At 56.5% G+C, this 17495-nt stretch overlaps 1 protein-coding gene across 2 annotated transcripts in view; it reads left to right on the plus strand.

The window, feature by feature from the left end:
- Window positions 1–17495, plus strand: part of CCDC88C (coiled-coil domain containing 88C) — a 126247-nt gene that overhangs the window by 82233 nt on the left and 26519 nt on the right. For both annotated transcript variants that reach the window (XM_046007733.1, XM_046007734.1), the window contains 8 exons: window positions 782–966; window positions 4927–5064; window positions 6062–7132; window positions 9351–9478; window positions 10546–10687; window positions 11498–11686; window positions 13246–13407; window positions 14817–15094. In XM_046007733.1, the coding sequence (XP_045863689.1) occupies window positions 782–966; window positions 4927–5064; window positions 6062–7132; window positions 9351–9478; window positions 10546–10687; window positions 11498–11686; window positions 13246–13407; window positions 14817–15094 (2293 nt within the window). The remainder of the gene's footprint in view (window positions 1–781; window positions 967–4926; window positions 5065–6061; window positions 7133–9350; window positions 9479–10545; window positions 10688–11497; window positions 11687–13245; window positions 13408–14816; window positions 15095–17495) is intronic.

Consider the following 17495-nt stretch of genomic DNA (forward strand, 5'->3'; position numbering starts at 1 on the left):
GAATAAGAAGCCAGTGGGGGGGCTGTGTTAGCAAGTGTGGTAAGGCTCCCAGAACAGAGCATGTGGAACTACTGACGGGACAGGTGGGGACAGGACAGCCCCGATCCCTTCTTTTCTTTTCTTTTCTCTCTCTTTTTTTTAAAGATCTTATTTATTTAAGAAAGAGAAAGCATAAGCGGGGGGGAGGGGCACAGAGAGAGGGAGAAGCAGATTCCCCACTGAGCAGAGAGCCTGATGAGGGGCTTGATCCCAGGACCCTGGGACCATGACCTGAGCCGAAGGCAGACGCTTAACGACTGAGCCACCCAGACACCATCACCACCCCCCACAGTCCCTTCTTTCATGGGCTTTCATGTACATTCCTTCTTCCTTTCCAAAAAAGCCCCCCGAGTTACCTTCCTGGCTTGTGGCAGGAGGGGGCCAAGAAGTTTAGTTCATGACTCTTGGGTCTGTGCCCCCTTCTTCATTTGTATTTGAGCTGTTTTGGGGCAGAATAGATAATCTGCCTTTTTCTCTCTTCAACTCACATTTTCATCTCACTTAGAATTTTAAACAAATTTGTGTATATCGTCTCATTTTTTTCCAATACAGTCGTGAAATTACAAAATCTGTCTGAAGGATGGCAGCTACCGGGCATACGTACCCACACAGCCACCTTACTGCTTGGGGCAGACATAACTAGCCTATTACCATGCCCCTCCTGCTGAGCCTCCCAGGGCAGGCACAGAAATGTCACCGACTGGCCATCTCTGTTGGTCTCTTACCCGACTTTGTGCTTTAGCCTCTAGGAAGTCGTTTGTGTTTGAGCTGAACGAGTGTGCCTCCAGCCGCATCCTGAAGCTAGAAAAGGAGAACCAGAGCCTCCAGAGCACCATTCAGGGGCTGCGGGATGCGTCCCTGGCCTTGGAGGAGAACAGCCTGAAGTGCGGGGAGCTGGAGAAGGAGAACCACCAGCTCAGCAAGAAGGTAACCCCAGCCAGGGGTGGGTGACCTCCTCCCCCAGCCCTTGTCTGTAGTATATAGCGGGCAGAGCACATAGGAGTAGCGAGCACGCACAGCCCGGCAGAGATGCTGACTGCGGTGCAGCCACAGTCAGTTGTAATAGAGGGACAGGAAGGTCATTGACAAGAGTTAAGAGGCCGCGGGGCTCGCCCCTACACAACTTCTTTGAGCGTGTGGCCCACATGTGACTTGACCTCTGTGTGCCTTGTTGTCTTCATCTGTGAAATGGGGTTAACAGGGATTATAAGGATGATAGGACTTATTGTAGGTGAAGGGTCTGGCACAGAGTAAGTGCACTGTTAAAAAGCATAGGATGGGACATGGGAGAGGAAGCAGCGATGTAAGTCACACATGTGTGTGTTTGTATGTGTATGGGACATGGGTGGACAGTTTTAGGGCATTGCTGGTGGTAAAACAAGGTCAGAGCTCAGTTTCTCTTGGATTATGGGATGAGGAAGAAGAGATGGCTGAATTGTATTTGCCTTGCAGGACAATGGCTGGGTCTTTGATATAGCACAGTAGAGCCCAGACCTCTGGGAGGACAGACACAGGCTTGCCAACTGTCTGCTCTGTGGTGACGAGGACCCCAGTTCATGCCAGGGTGCGCGAGGGGGCCGTTGAGAGCTAGGGGTTACCCCTGCATGTTGGTCCCAGGGCTTTCGGACTCCTCACCCACACGGTACGGCACAGATACTATGTGGGCTCTGAGCATACCCGCTGCCGGATCCCACCGGGGGGAAAGGGCGGGGGAGCTCTCGCTTGCCGACCGCTGCGCAGGATGGCTGCTTTAGGGGTGCAGGGATCCGTCCTGCACACAGGTCCCGCCGGCCTCGTGTACGGAGGCTGCATTGGCAGGGGATGGGGGCTGCAGGCCGTAGACCAGACACCCCGGTCCTGGCTCTCCCAGCACGTCCTCGCCGCGTGAGGCATGGCTGGAACGTTCTCTCCGGTCCCCTCCGGGGGGCCTCCCAGCTCCAGCACTCACCCTCCTCATCCCTTTGAAGGTTTGTGTGCTCTGCAGCCTGCTGGGTGCCGGATACTTTGTGGTCTCCCGGAGGACAATAGGAAGCACCCCCTCTCGAGTGCTGGCTTCTCGTGCAAGTGGAAGGCACCGAGACGGTTTGGGGTTTTACATTCACGGGGGCCTAGCACAGGAAATGTCTTTATAAATGGCAATCTGACCTCAGCCAAGATTAAAAAAAAATTGACCTTTAGAGAGATGAGAACCTTTGACTCCGCAGGTCCTCACGGTCAGCCATAGAAAAGCTGCAGGGTAATCTCGCTGACCCAGCTGCCAGCTGGCCTCCGAGGCCACCACTCACACTTTCCTCTGCCTTTGGGGTCCGCCCCAGCACCACCACCCCCCCCCCCCGCACCCTCGCTGCAGACAGGACTGGTGGTGGGGGCTGCCTGCCCAGCGTAGTCCTGAGCCCCCGTCTCTCGCCCTTCCCCACTTCCTCTTGCATCAGTTCCCCAGGGGACAGCCCCTCCCCTGCCACAGCCCATGGGAAACGTGTCTTGGCACAGCATTCCCGGTGCAAAGGAGGTGCCCCTGTTCCCAGACTGGAGTCCTCTGTGTCTGGTGCCAGGAGCCCTGGAAGAAGGTCCTCCTGCCCCCCAGAGCGCCTCTCCTCCCTGTTCTGCTCAGCCTGCCCAGGGCCTGGCTGGGTCTGTTCTGACCTGGCGTGGGTGGTTATGTTCTTTCCTTTCCCCAGCCTTGGTCACCTCACCCTGCTGTCCTTCTCTCTGTGGGCTGTGTTTCAGCTACCAGCTGGCATTTCTTGGCCCATAGGTGAACCACCGACCTGGCAGAGCCCCACAAGGGACATGGCCTGACACTGACTTTCCCGGAGCTAGTCCAGACAGCATAGCATAGGACGGACACGGGCCAGCGGGGACACAGTGACCTGGAGGCCCAGACCCCTGGTGCCAGCCTGGCTCTCCCCACCAACCCGAGTGTAGCCCAGGCTGTAAGCTTGCTTAGGTTTGCAGTGTCTGTGGGAAACGTCATTCCCCAAAGTTAATATCCTCCCTCTCACTCACAGAACTTCCACGGACCTTAGCGAAACCGCCTCCCTCTCGTGACTGTAACTTTATGTCGATCTCATGAGAGATTGTGCCTTGAGCCGAGAGGTAAAGAATCCTTATGTTCAGAGGAAGGGGCAACCCTCTGGGGGAGCACAGAGCCCCACGGCTGAGAGGAAAGTCCCTGGCACCCACATACCCTGGGAGCCCACAGCCTGAGCGGGGTCTTGAGGAAGGACAGAAAGCCTTTTCTGGGCTAGCAGGATGGCAGCGAGCTCCCCCAGCGTCACTGCGGTCCCTCAGGGATGAATAAGAATCGGGGCTCCAGTTTCATGGCAGAAAGAACCAGAAAGGAAGAAAGAGGACAGTGAGCAGCCAGCAGTGATGGCGGGTGAATGTGGGGAATTCATGTCTTCAGTCGAAAAGCCTCTCTCTGGGAGACAAGGGACAGTGAGGTAGATTAACCGTGAGCTCGGGGGTGAGTTGGGAAGGCAGGGCGCACGCACCACAGGCCCCCAGACTGTGCATGAGACCAGGGCTGGGGTCGTCCACTGGTGTGCGTCCTAGCTCTGATTTGTGTTCGCTGTAAGGCCTTGGGTGCGTCACTGAGCTCCTCCAGCCCAGAGTCGCCCTCCGTGTGGTGACTGGTCATAACCACCCGCACGCTCTCAGGGAGGTCAGCTGACATCGGCACGCCTGACATGCGCCTGGTGTCTGCTGAGCGCTCCGTGCTGGTAGAAGCTCGTGAAGGTGGACGCTGCTGGCCCCCTGTCCATTAGAGAGACTTGCTCCTGGTCCTGTCGCTAGGAGCAAGGGACCAGATCCTGAACCCTTGTCCCTCTGACGCCAGTCCCTGCCCTTTTCCCAACTCCTGTCCGCAGTGATAAGGAGTTTGGTGTTGGCAGGAAGGGCCAGCAGCCTCCTTGAAACCCTCATGCTGCCAACGGCACCACGGGCATTGCCTCAGCCCGCTGAGTCAGCTTCTACCACGCTCCCTGAGCATGGGGCACAACTGTGACAAGCTGGAGCTAGATGGCTCATGTTTAGGAAGCCCGGGCACTGGTGGGGCCCAGCAGGAGAGCTTGGTGCCCAGGAGGGGCTTGGGTGGTCAGCCGGGCAAGATGAAACATGGTCTGGCCTGGGGCAGGAGATGGGCATGTGGCGCGGGGAGCAGCATGGGCAGACAGGACACGACTCGGGGACAAACTTACCTGGTGGGTGCAGGAGGAAGGAGAGATGCATCAGAAGATGGCTCCAAGCGGCTGGGTGAACAGGAGTGTCACCGACCCAGGCGGCAGTCGTGGGGGAGGGGGAGGGACGAGGGTGAGCAGGAGTTCCTGGCAGGGCATCAGGCGGTGGCCCTGGAGCATGGGGTCTGACCCTCGCTTGGGTGGACAAGGCCTGAGACGGAGGCGAGGGACCTGGAGGAGGCTGAGAACACGGTAGTGAGGCTGAGGAGGACTTGGCGACCAGGACCTTCCCGTCCCCGCCGAGCCAGAAGTGCAAGGTGTGGGCTCAGGACTGAGGTCGCTGCAGAACACCGTCCGGATGGTTTTTTTTTTTTTTTTTTTTTTTTTTTAAAGATTTATTTATTTATTTATTTGACAGAGATCACAAGTAGGCAGAGAGGCAGGCAGAGAGAGAGAGAGAGGGAAGCAGGCTCCCTGCCGAGCAGAGAGCCCGATGCGGGACTCGATCCCAGGACCCTGAGATCATGACCTGAGCCGAAGGCAGCGGCTTTAATCCACTGAGCCACCCAGGCGCCCCCGGATGTTTTTTTTTTCCTCGAGAAGAGACCTAGTAGAGTATTCTGCGAAGCTGACGGGTTTGGGTTTGTCCTAAAGCGGAGCTTGCCTTGCGAGGCTGACTCGTGCACGGGCTGGGTGTTGGGCTCCACAGATTGAGAAGTTACAGACGCAGCTGGAGAGGGAGAAGCAGAGCAACCAGGATTTGGAGACCCTCAGCGAGGAGCTGATCAGAGAGAAGGAGCAGCTGCAGAGTGACATGGAGAGCCTGAAGGCTGACAGAGCCAGGCAGGTAGGTGTCTCCGGGACGGATGCTCCTGCCCGCAACAGGGCACGTCCAGGATTCCAGCCATTTCCTGGTAGTGGATGAGTGACACACGGGTCACCACTTGCCCAGCCGAGCTGCTCCCCAAACCAGCAATTCTTGAACTGACCATGGAGGAGCAGGTGGTCAGAGTTTGCCTCCCAGGGGACACCGGCTGTCCTGGTTTTGATTGTCGTGATTGGGAGGAGGGGAGAGAAGGGGCTGATGGCATGTGGGTGGAGGTCAGAACGGCTACCAGATGTCCTGCAATGCACAGGACAAGGAACTGACCCAGCTGCAGGCATCCACAGCATCCTAGCAGACAGCCCCGGCCAGCCTCCAGGCTTTATTTGGCTCACGCCACAAGAAGTCCTGGGGTGGGCAGCCCAGGTCTGGTGCAGTGGCTCGGGGATGCCAGCCAGAAGCCAGGCCTCTCTCTTCCCGTTCTGTCACCCCCAAGCTCTGGGCAGGAAGGAGATCGTGATGCCTAAGATATGCGTCCTATGGCGTGCCGGGCATGTTAGAGGCACAGAACTGACAGTCACCCTGAGCCCTGCAGGATGAGGGGGAGCCGGGGTTGCTAAAGGTTGGTGTTGGGTGGGGGCATTGAGGATGGTGAATGTTCGAGGCAGAGAGATCACCTGCAGTGTCTTCTGGGGGAGAGTGGTGTAAGGGGAGGCCACAGGCGGACGGGCCCAGGTCGTGGGGGTCCCACCAGCCAGGGTGAAAGGTACCAGGAAATCTCATCCAAACGCAAGCTGTGGCTTGTGTTTCTGAATCACTCGGGCTGCTGTGGGTGTGTTTTGGGTTGAACAAAGTCACGAGTGCCCTTTACCTACTATTCACACCAGCCCCCTGGAAGCAGTGGGACGGCTCTGGCTGCTCTGTCAGGGGCCTGAACTTGAGTCTCCCAGTTTGAACCCAGATCACTGAACGACATCCGTGCAGCCGCCGTGTCATTCGTGCCCGTTCTGTTTCTCTGCAGATCAAGGGCCTCGAGCAAGAGAAGGATCGTCTCAACCAGGCGGTGTGGTCGCTGCGGGAGAGGTCGCAGGTCAGCAGTGAGGCCCGCGCGAAGGACATCGAAAAGGAGAACAAAGCCCTCCACCAGACGGTGACGGAGACCAGCAGCCGACTCAGCAAGCTGGAGTTCGAGAAGCAGCAGCTGCACAAGGACTTCGAGCAGGTGAAGGAGAAGGTGGAGCGGGCGGAGGAGCTGGAGAGGGAGCTGCACCGGCTGGAGAAGGAGAACGAGAAGCTGGCCAAGAAGGTGGCCTCCCTGAAGACCGCCACCGAGAAGGCGGACGCCCTGGAGCGTGAGAGTCGGGGCCTGGTGCTGGAGAACCGGCAGCTGAGGAAGTCGCTGGACACCCTGCAGAATGTGTCGGTGCAGCTCGAGGGTCTGGAGCGGGACAACAAGCAACTGGACGAGGAGAACCTGGAGCTGCGCCGCATGGTGGAGACCCTGCGCTTCACGGGCGCCAAGATGGCGCAGATTGAGCGCGAGAACCAGGAGCTGGAGCGGGAGAAGGAAGAGCTGCGCAAAAACGTGGAGCTGCTCAAGGCCCTGAGCAAGAAGTCCGAGCGCCTGGAGCTCAGCTACCAGGGCGTGAGCGCCGAGAACCTGCGGCTGCAGCAGACGCTGGAGAGCAGCGGCCAGAAGGCCCAGGCCCTGGAGCAGGAGCTCAGGGAGCTGGAGGCCGAAAACCAGGCCCTGCAGCGTGACCTGGAGGCCCTCCGGCTCGCCAACAAGCAGCTGGAGAGGTCGGAGAAGGACCGGAAGGCCCTGGAGCAGGAGGTGGCCCAGCTGGAGAAGGACAAGAAGCTGCTGGAGAAGGAGGCCAAGCGGCTATGGCAGCAGGTGGAGCTCAAGGACGCGGTCTTGGACGACAGCACCGCCAAGCTGTCCGCCGCCGAGAAGGAGAGCCGCGCCCTGGACAAGGAGCTGGCCCGCTGCAGGGATGCGGCCAGCAAGCTGAAGGAGCTGGAGAGGGACAACAGGGACCTCACCAAGCAAGTCACCGTGCACACGCGGACGCTGACGACCCTGCGAGAGGTGAGCTGCTGCGGGCGCAGGGGAGGGTGAGCGGGGCGGGGCTGGCGCCTCGGTCCCAGGGCACAGGGGCACGCCGTGGGGTGCGCCTCCCAAACAGAAGTGGGACTGTATGTGTCATCCCTGATGCTACTCGGGATGGTGTCTGTGGGGATGAAGAATGAAGGGGATGTCACCTGTTATGGTGTGCCTGCCCAGAGCTGACCACCACTCCCACTCTGGCTCTCTGGGTCCCGTCACCTCCCGTGGGCGTTTGCACATGTACGTGCTTGACATCCTCCTTTCCTGCATCCTAACCTCTTTTGCCTTTCACTTCCTGTAACTTTCCTCAGTGTAGCGAGTAAGCTTTAAGCCATGGGTTTCTAATGACTGCGAGATATTAATTCTGTAGATCCTGTAGATTGACTGCAATTACTTTTTAGACATTTAGGTGGTTTTTCGATTTTTTTCATTATTTTAAATAACACTGGACATCTTTACACCCACATCTCTGTTTCCAGCCTGTGTTCCTAGAAGTGAAACTATGGCATGTACGGGTATGAGCATTTTAAAGTTTCTTACTATGTCTGTGTCCTCCTTTTCCCCCAGTATTTATCCCCCAGGTCATCTGGCTATTCCTTCAGGATTGGGGCAGGGGAATAAACTGCTTTTGGGAATGACTCAAACATCCACAGGGTGTGGCACAGAAGTCGGGTCTCGCGCCTGTAGGATACCCAGCATGGCTGTTCACGGGCAGCCTTAAATGCAGTGAGTCTGGCAGCTCGGTTTTGCCACCTGGTGGCGTGGCCGTCCTGTGGCCTCAGGTGGATGAGGGAGAGCGTGAGTGAGGGGGACCACACTGCGCTGTCCAGAACTCGATCACCCAGCCACGTCTGGCTGCGGGTCAGGCGAGGAGATGTGCATTAGCTGTGTGCCAGGGGAGAAAAGGAAGTAGGTTTGAGGACCACACAGTCGTCTCCATGTCCTAAAAGGAGCACAGACAATGATGCAGGCAAGTCTGTATGCTGTGGGGGGAGACACACAACATGAGTACCACCCCTCACCCCTGTCTCTGTGAGCTTCACATCAGTTACACTGAGGTCACAGACAAGCCCAGAATCATAGCAGCTCCTCACCCCTGGCTGCTTCTCACTCACGAAAGTCCAGGTACGACCCCCACCCCCACCCCCCGGGACCCTGCCCTCTGTGCTGTGACTCCGCAGTCCAGGCTGCTTGGACGAGTGGCTCCACCCCTCCTCCCCCAGCACAGGGCCTAGGCAGTCACTGCGGCAGGAGAGAGGCTCGTGCCTTGGCCTGCGATAACTCAGGGCACGTCCACTTGCAACTTGCTGCCCAGAACTACCCGCCAGCTGCTGGGTGGCTGGGAAATTTGGGGGAGCAGATGGAATGTGTGGTGAGCCCCACTCCATTACTGCCATCTCAGGCCTGAGGATTTGCTGTTGGGGCAGGGGTGGTGGCTCACATGCCAGGAGCTGTGGCACCAGGCAGAGAGCAGTACCTGCCTGGAGAGCTCCTGAGACACGTGGAAGGAAGCTGGGCCTCCAGGAAGGGACCCACCTAAAGGAGAGCCCCACTTTGGCAAAGCGAACCAATACCAGGATTTTTTTTTTTTTTTAAGATTTTATTTATTGATTTGACAGAGATTTAGCAAAAGAGGGAACACAGGCAGGGAAAGTGGGAGAGGGAGAAGCAGGCTTCCCGCTGAGCTGGGAGCCCGATGTGGGGCTTGATCCCTGGACTATGGGATCATGACCCAAGCCAAAGGCAGATGCTTAATGACTGAGCCACCCATGTGCCCCCAAACCAGGGTTTAAAGTAAAATCTTTCTCCTCCTAGTACTTCTTGCAGAGAATTTGCAATAGGAAAAAGTATTTCGTTCCATGACTCCACAGAAAAAGGCAGGCATGTCAGAATCCAGGCCTCCTCCTCCAAGGTCAGCAGAAATGGTATTGCAGACACACATCCTGGACGCATTGCCGTGTAGTCTTGTCACCTTCAGTGCGAGGAGGCTGGGAACGTGTGTCTCTCCCCTGCCCTTTGGAAGACATCCCTGGGGTTCACCTGTCCCCACTGAACTGTCAGCTCAGCCCTCAGGACACCTGAGTCAGCTGTGACTCTGGAAGGCAGCTGCTCAGCCTTGAGAAGGGGCCCATGCCAGGCCCTCCCCACTGGGCTTCCATCCCACCCACGTCCTCTCCCCGTCCTCTCCCTGTCCTGGCAGGACCTGGTGCTGGAGAAGCTGAAGAGCCAGCAGCTGAGCAGCGAGCTGGACAAGCTGAGCCAGGGGCTGGAGAAGGTCGGCCTCCACAAGGACCTGCTGCTGCAGGACGAGAGCGGCCACGGCAACATGTGAGCACCCCCTGCTGCGGTCTGTGGGCGCTCTCAGCACGCGCTGCACGCACCCAGCTCCAGAGCTCAGTTCACTCTGCACGGCCTGGGGCTTGCATGTGGGCTCTGGAAGAGGCTGGCGTCCCTTATGGGACAGGGCTTCTTCCTGGAGAGTCCCGGGGAGGAGTGCAAAGAGACTCTTTTGTCCAGTGAGAAGGCCTCTTAATTGTTTTAAAATAGATTTTTTTTAAAGTCAGTTTTAAGTTCAAAGCAAAATTAAGGGGAAGATACAGAGAGTTCCTGAATGCTGTCTGCCCTGCCCAGGAATAACCTCCCCCGTACCCGTAAGCCCCCACCAGAGTGGTGCACCTGTTACACTCGCTGTGTCCCCGTCAACCCTTCATCCCCCAGTGCCCGCAGGGAACCTTAGGGTTCACTCCTCATGCTGCACGTCCATGGGTGTTGACACAGGTGTGCTGCCCGGGTCTACGTACAAGATCCTACAGACTCGTTTTCACAGCCCCACACGTCCCTGTGCTCTGCCTACTTATTCGTTCCTCTCTCCCCCACCCCAGACCTTGAATTGTAAAAAAAAAATTAACTATTGTGAACTTCGCCTGCAATTCTTTTCCAAAACGATCTCATTTTCCAAGGGAATCCAATATTTTGCAGAGACCTAGAGTCCCAGCTCCACGTGATGGGTGATGTGGCACCCCGTTGGTGTGGCAAAAGGGCCACGCAGACTTACCACTTACCTAGCTCGCGCTGTGATCTTAGGCAAATTGCTTAACCCTTCTGAGACTTGGTTTCCCCATCTGTAAAATGGCCACGATAATCCCTCCCTAAGACTCTGCTTGTAGAACTGCAGCAGTGACATTTCATTTGAAGCTGTCATGGGTGTCTCTATGGAGAACCCTGGGGAGGGCTCTGGATGATGGCTTGTGGCTCTTATGGTTCTTCTGGGCCAAATGCTGAAGAATTACAAAGGAAACCGGCTCAGTGGGGGAGACAGTTGTTGGCAGCTGGGAGATTGGGAGCCTGTGAGCAGAAGAGACAGCTAAAAACTACTGTATATTTGTATCTTTCAGAAAGTGCAATATTTTGGAGGGCAGAAATGAGTCAGCACTAAAAACAACGTTAGCCATGAAAGAAGAAAAGATTGTGTTCTTGGAAGCACAGATGGAAGAGAAAGCCAGCCTGAACCGCCAGTTACAGAATGAACTCCAGGTGGTAAGATGTGACCCCTTTCCGGGCCAACCGTGAGTCCCAGCCATGAGGCCCCTGCCTCACCTTCTCCAGTCCCTCACCCTGGTAGCAGAGGGGTGGCTGGATGCCCATCTCCCGGAGCAGATGTACTGACCCACGGGGTTCTGAGCGGGGCTGCCATCAGAATCATACGCATCGGGGCCAGATGGAACCAGAGTGAACCAGAGGCCTGGGGGCAGAGGAGTCCAAATCCAGAGCAGCTTTGAGTCTGTTAGGCAGGATCTGGGACACTGGCGAGAATCGGCATGAGACCGTGAGCATCAGGACCAAGAAAGACCCAGAGTCCCAGGGGCACCCTGAGATGGGACAGGTGTGGGTGCACCGGGGCTTGGTCAGGATGTCCACTCCTGGAACATACGTGATTTCCATCTTTCCTTCTTGAAGCCTTGGCGCAGTTCTTGGCTGTGTGATTGAATAAGGAATCTAGAGAAAAAGAGTTCTCGGGCTAGAAGCGACTTTATAACCTCCCCTGGTCCGTATTCCCCAGACTCGCCTCCATTTTGTGGAGTGGGCTGCTGAGGCTTAGGGAAGAGAGAAGACTGGAGTTGGGACTGAGGCAGATTTCTGGAAGGAGAAAGGGGGAGGATGGGCTAGGCTGTGGGCATTCCCCACAGAGCAAGAGCCAGGTGTCAGGCTTATCCCTAATACCAGGTGAGGGGTCAGGGACGCTGAGGAATTGGGTTCGCTGTGGGACTGTCCTCTAGCAGTGAACACAGAGCTCTGAGCCGGCCTCTTCCTGCCCCAAGTCTGCTTTCCTGTTCCCACACCCCGCAGCTGAAGACAGAGTGTGAGATCCTCAGGCGGAACCAGGAGGAAGGCAAGCACTTACAGAACTCTTTCAGACACCCTGTGGAGACTTTGGTCGCCGGCCACCAGGGGAAGGAGCCCTGGGGGCCCAGCCAAAAGGAGGCCACCATGGAGCTGCTCCGAGTGAAGGACCGGGCCATCGAGCTGGAGCGGAATGTGAGTGGGCTGCCCCTGCTGCCTGGGTTCAGAGAGAGGGTGCAAGCCGCTGTGCCCTAGTGATTGTTCCACTGATGGGCCGCCATTCAATGGGAAGGACCCAGGAGGTCAGAATCTGCTGAGATTTATCCAGATCTCATCGAATACCTTTTCTTTTCTTTTTTTTAAGATTTTATTTATTTGACAGATGCACAAGAAGGGGGAGAGGCAGGGGAGAAGCAGACTCTCCGCTGAGCTGGGAGCCCGATGCAGAACTTGATCCCAGGACCCCGGGATCATGACCTGAGCCGAAGGCAGACACTTAACAGCGCTTAACAGCCACCCAGGTGCCCCTTCTCTAGTTGAATACTTCTTAAGCTGTCCTGGCAAGTCCTACAATCTCCTTTTCATTTGAGATCCCTTTGCCCTTTCTAGTGGAAAGGTGTGGATTCACATTTTCCCACAGCGAATCCAACTGCCTGCCCATGAGACTTGGCCTGCAGCTTGTACACCAGTCCTCCATCTCCACAGTGCTTTCTCAGGGGTTGCCAAAGCATAGCCCGCCACCTGTTTTTGTCAATAAAGTTTTATTGGACCAGAGACATGCCCTTTATTTACATACTGTGTGGGTTCGTCTTCCCACCATAGTGGTGGCAGAGGCCACCACATGCCTAGCAAACCCCCAAATTCAATCCGTCGCTTTACAGAAGAGTTTGCCGGTGCACATCTAATCCCCTGATGCTGTTTGACTCTGCCAACAACCTTGTGAAGCAGGTAGTCAGGACTTTCACCATTGGCAGGTGAGAAAGTGGAGATAGAGTTTAAGAGACTTGACCCTATGGGGCATCTGGGTGGCTCAGATTGTTAGGCGTCTGCCTTCAGCTCAAGCCATGATCTCTGGGTCCCGAGATTGAGTGCTGCATCAGGCTCCCAGCTAAGTGGGGAGTCTGCTCCTCCCTCTGCCTCTCCCCCTGCTTGTGCACTCTCTCTCAAATAAATAAAAAATCTTTAAAAAAAATAATAAAGACTCGATGCTACATCCCGTGTTAGCGAGGGACAGCACCAGGCTAGAGCCCACCTGTCCTCTTGGTGGCATATTTTACACAGTCTTTATCAGTCTTATGGAACAACTTATTTACTCTATCTGCTGTCACTCCTGAGCAAGGTGAGGTGTGGTCCCAGACTTTGACTCCCTGTCCAGTGAGACAAGCTCAGAGAAGTACACTCATGGGGTGTTCCGCAGAAGCATTAATGAGAGAAGAGATCCCTTGGCTTTAACCCCAGCTCGCCTTGGCCTTGCACTCAGATGCTTAGGTTGGAAGCAGTGTCCCCATGATGTGCATGCATTTCTGTCTGGAAAGCACATACCAAGAAAAGGAGCGCTCTCCCCCTTCCCTTGCAGTTCTGTTGATCGTCTGTCTTTTCCAGGAGGGAAACAGGCTACTTCTCTTAACTGGTGGACTCTGGCTTTAGTCCCCAAAGTGTCAGCTCTTGGCGGTTCCTTACAGCCCCTGTGCCTGGGGCCAGTGAACACTGACCGAGCTGATGTCTGATGGGCCTCTTGCTTCTGCCTCCCCTAGAATGCAGCTCTGCAGGCCGAGAAGCAGCTGCTCAAGGAACAGCTGCAACACGTGGAGACGCAGAACGTGGCCTTCAGCTCTCAGATCCTGACGTTGCAGAAGCAGAGTGCCTTCCTACAGGAGCACAACACCACGCTCCAGACCCAGACGGCCAAGCTGCAGGTGAGCCCCATGCGGTGGGCCCCGGGGAGGGGGGCGGGGGGAGGGTATCTCTGGGTCTCCCCAAGACCAGCCCCAGCATGCACGCCAGCTCCTCCTCCTCAGGAAGCCAGGCTACGCGTGGGAGGCTGTGCTGTTCTGTTTTGTGTTTCATAGACTCTTTGTGAGTGGGGGGTGCTGAGCCTCAGGGTGCTGGAAGGTGGTACGGGTGTGCAGCCGTTTCTACCACCGAGCGTCTGACGGCAGGGCTGGCGACTCGGTTTCTTTGCTCTGCCCTGTAGGGTTGCCTGTTTCCCCAAGTCTGTTCCTTGAGATTTTACTAGGAGTGACTTGGAAAGAGATCCTAGGCTCAGACGCGTTGAGCTCAACAGAGTTAATGAGGTGTGTTTACTATAAACGCTGGCAGAGCCTTTTTTAAGCTGATGGGAATTTTGAGTCTTCACGAAGGAAGTAGGGGGTGAAATGGCTGCAAGGCTGTTGAGAGCTTCTAGCAAAACTCCCGTCCCATGCCACCTAGTCGAGGATGTTGGTTTTTATTTATGGTTGACAGATTGTAGGGAAATGAACTAATCCTTTATTAATGCCATTTGTGAGAAAAGCATTTGAAAATGTGCAGCCTGGGTTGGGACGGTATGTAGGAAACTATTTGGCAAAGGGGCTGGGGTTTATTCTTTTAAAATAACAAAATAGGGAGTGCCTGGGTGGCTCAGGGGGTTAAGCGTCTGCCTTCAGCTCAGGTCATGGTCTTAGGGTCCTGAGATCGATCCCTGCATTGGTCTCTCTGTTCAGTGGGGAGCCTACTTCCCCTTCTCTCTCTGCCTGCCTCTCTGCCTCCTTGTGATCTCTGTCAAATAAATAAATAAATGAATCTTAAAACAAAAATAATGAAATAGGGTATCAGTTCATGGTTTTGGTGGTGGTGGTGGGGAGGTCTCTGTCTGGTTTTGCAGTTGGTCACTCCAGCCCCAGAGTGAGTTAGCGCTCCCTGCTTGGTTTTCTGGGGGTCTGGGATGTTGTTGGGCCGTGGTCCTGTAAACATTCATTCGGTGAGGGTGGCTGCTGGTGGTGTTCAGGTGTTCTCTCTTGTTCCTGATTTTCTACGGGTCCTAGAAAAATAGACCTTTAAAAGTGGTCAAAGAGGGTGCCCAAGGAGCTTATCCAGAAAAAGGACACAATTTGCCTCAGTAGGCCACCTGTGGGGAGGGGCACGAGACGGAGCCGCCTGGGATGGTCTGCTGTGCCCCCATCCCCCAGAGTGGTTCTGAAGTTCAGAGGCGATGGCACCCATGTCCCGGTGGCGGGTGCTGCCTGCCTGGAGGGTCCCCGTGGTCTTGATATCTGCCTCCTGTGTTGGTGCGGTGGCCGCGCATGGGGACGCGGGGTCTGTGAGGCTGCCCCTTCTCCCTCCACAGGTGGAGAACTCCACCCTGAGCTCCCAGAATGCCGCGCTCACCGCGCAGTACACCCAGCTGCAGAACCAGCAGACCGCCAAGGAGAGCGAGAACGAGAACCTGCTGCGGCAGCAGGAGCGGCTGGCGGCGGCCCACGAGGCCCTGATGCAGGACCACGAGCACCTGGCCGCGCTGCACGAGCGCCAGTCCTCGGAGTACGAGGCCCTCATCCGCCAGCACAGCTGCCTCAAGACGCTGCACCGCAACCTGGAGCTGGAGCACAGGGAGCTCCGCGAGAGGTGCGTGCAGGCGTCGGGGCCGCCGGGGGTCACCTCCCCGCCTGGGGGCCTCCCCCGCCTTCCCTCTTGGCCCCGCTGCTTCACATTGCCCAGGACTCCGGAACTTTCCAGAAGGGGGTGGGGTGTAAAATCAGGAGTCACTCTCAGCCATTGGGAGCACGTGCAGCTGGAGCCTGAGCAACGGGAGGGTCCCCCCGCATGGAGAAGGCAGTGCCATGGCGAATCCCAGCTCAGGGAAACCCAGCTTCAGGGTCCCTGCTGCCCTGAGGGCTCCCACCCCCTCCCCACTCCACTCCAGATCGGGCATAAAGAGGACATTCCCCGCCACTGCCAATCCACAGTGACTTGCTTCGTTTCCCTGTCTGGGTGTGGGACCCTTGCTTTCCAGCCTTCAACTTTGGCAGCTTTGGAATATGGAGAAAGGGAAGAGAACAGTAGAGTGAAACCAAGTCCATTTTAGCCATCCCTCTCTCTTGATACCTGCCTGCTCTCCTTTACTTACCTGACCTCAAATTTGTCTGCACTGAATTGGACAGATCTTCACTTGGCGCCCTTGACAACCCAGACTCCTGGGTGTCGGGTCTGTTGGGTCAGCTTGTGTTGCCTGAGCTCCTGCCCTGGGTGGGCCCCCGATAGCCCTGGCACCCGGGCAGCTATGGCAGGGATCTGGCGGGAGGGAGGGGTGGCATGCACCTGGCTGGGACACAGGAGGAAGCTGTGTCTCTGCAGAGAGGCTGGCATTTCCCTTGACTCGCCTTCATCGCTGGGTCAGTGGAGCCCTGTGAGGGCGTGTAATGACGCCGAGGGCACAGAGGTGGTGACGTTCATTTATTCACTCACCCGCTGCTTCCTTTCTGCCTCTCTCTGGGCTCCTCTACCTGCTTTACCCACCCAGATCGCCCTCCTTCAGGGGCTGCTGGGACACCTGCCCCCAGTAAGCCAAAATCAGCATCTTCTGTCTCCAGGCATCTCCGCCCTCACTCCCCTGGAGCCCACCCATACTTCATGCAACACTTAGCATGTACTATGTGCACATGCTCTGTCTGGACATGGAGGGGTGCTCCCAGTTGGCTCGGGAAGTAGAGCCCACAGCATTCCCTGAGCTCTGGAATGAGCTCCATGCCCACCACTCACCAGGCACCTATGTGTTATGATAGCCCCCCGTGGTATTCTTAGTGTCTGATTAGAGGGGGAAGGTTTTTGCAGGTGGAATCTGGACCAGCCTTGAGGGAGGAGTGACTGTTGGTTGCCATCTGGTTCCTTGTCCATACAGCGGGCGGAACTATTGTAGTACTCGAATTTTCCCTGGCTGGGCAGGTGGCTTGGAGGCACCTTTGGTCTGTCTGCAGCAGGGCTGGGAGTTTGAGAATGTAGGTACCTGGAACACAGGGGTGATGGCTCTGACATTAGATGCTTGTTTCTTAATTCTCTTAGAAAGATTTACTGAGTGCCCGGCCTCATACCCGGGATTCACGGATGAGCAAGACGCCCAGCGTGTCCTGCCCTTCGGTGGTTACTAGTGGTTACAGTTATCCCTGGTCACTGGCCCTTTTCTAAGCCATTATAGTAGGGAAGCAGGATTTGGGGAACCTTAATCATCTGCCTGTGGCCCTGATTTGTCAAACCTGGAGACTTGTCATCACCTGAAGAGCTAGACCGAGCCTCCACTTCCCGCCGTACACCTGTCCGCAGTGGGGCAGCCTCCACCCTGGGGCTGAAGGCCGGGCGAAAGTTTGTCCTTGAACAGCCGCCCGAGCGTGTTTCTGAGTTTTACTCCCCGACGATTCCTGGTGGCAGGATGGTTCGAGCGCGGCTGCCGTGGGGACTGGGAGCCCAGGGGTGGAGGTCTGAAGACGGGTTGGACACTGTGGTCTGACCGTCTGCGAGTGTGAACAGCTCAGACAAGGGAGGGGGTCTGGAAAGAAGGGTTTCCCTGAGCGCGGACGGCTGAAAGGCGGTGTGTCAGTCACTGCCTTGGTCTAGAAGGGGATCCCGAGTCCTCTCTGAGCACGGATGCTGCGTGCGCAGGAGGGACAGCCAGAGCTCATCATCTGCGCTCTGCTGCCCTCCAGAGCCCGCTGTGCCAGAACCACAGAGACGGGGGCTGCAGGAAGGGGGGAAAGGAACCGAGCAGATGGGGGAGGGAAAGGGCTGTGGTTGGGGCCCATGAGAAAGGGGAGGGGATGTGCGCATGTGTGTGTGCTCACACACGTGTGTGCACGTGAAGACCTGGCCTCTGGCAGCTGCTGGGCCCCTGCCGGTTAAGCCTCCATCCCTACAGCCAAGACAGACCCAGAGCAGGGAGACTCGGTTCCCAAGGGGAGGAGGGCAGAGGGCTTACCCAGCCCCTGGTCAAGAGCGATTACCTGCTGGAATGGAGCTCTTTATTTTGTGGTTCCTT

This window comes from Meles meles, chromosome 6, assembly GCF_922984935.1.
Source record: "Meles meles chromosome 6, mMelMel3.1 paternal haplotype, whole genome shotgun sequence".
Lineage (NCBI taxonomy): Eukaryota > Metazoa > Chordata > Mammalia > Carnivora > Mustelidae > Meles > Meles meles.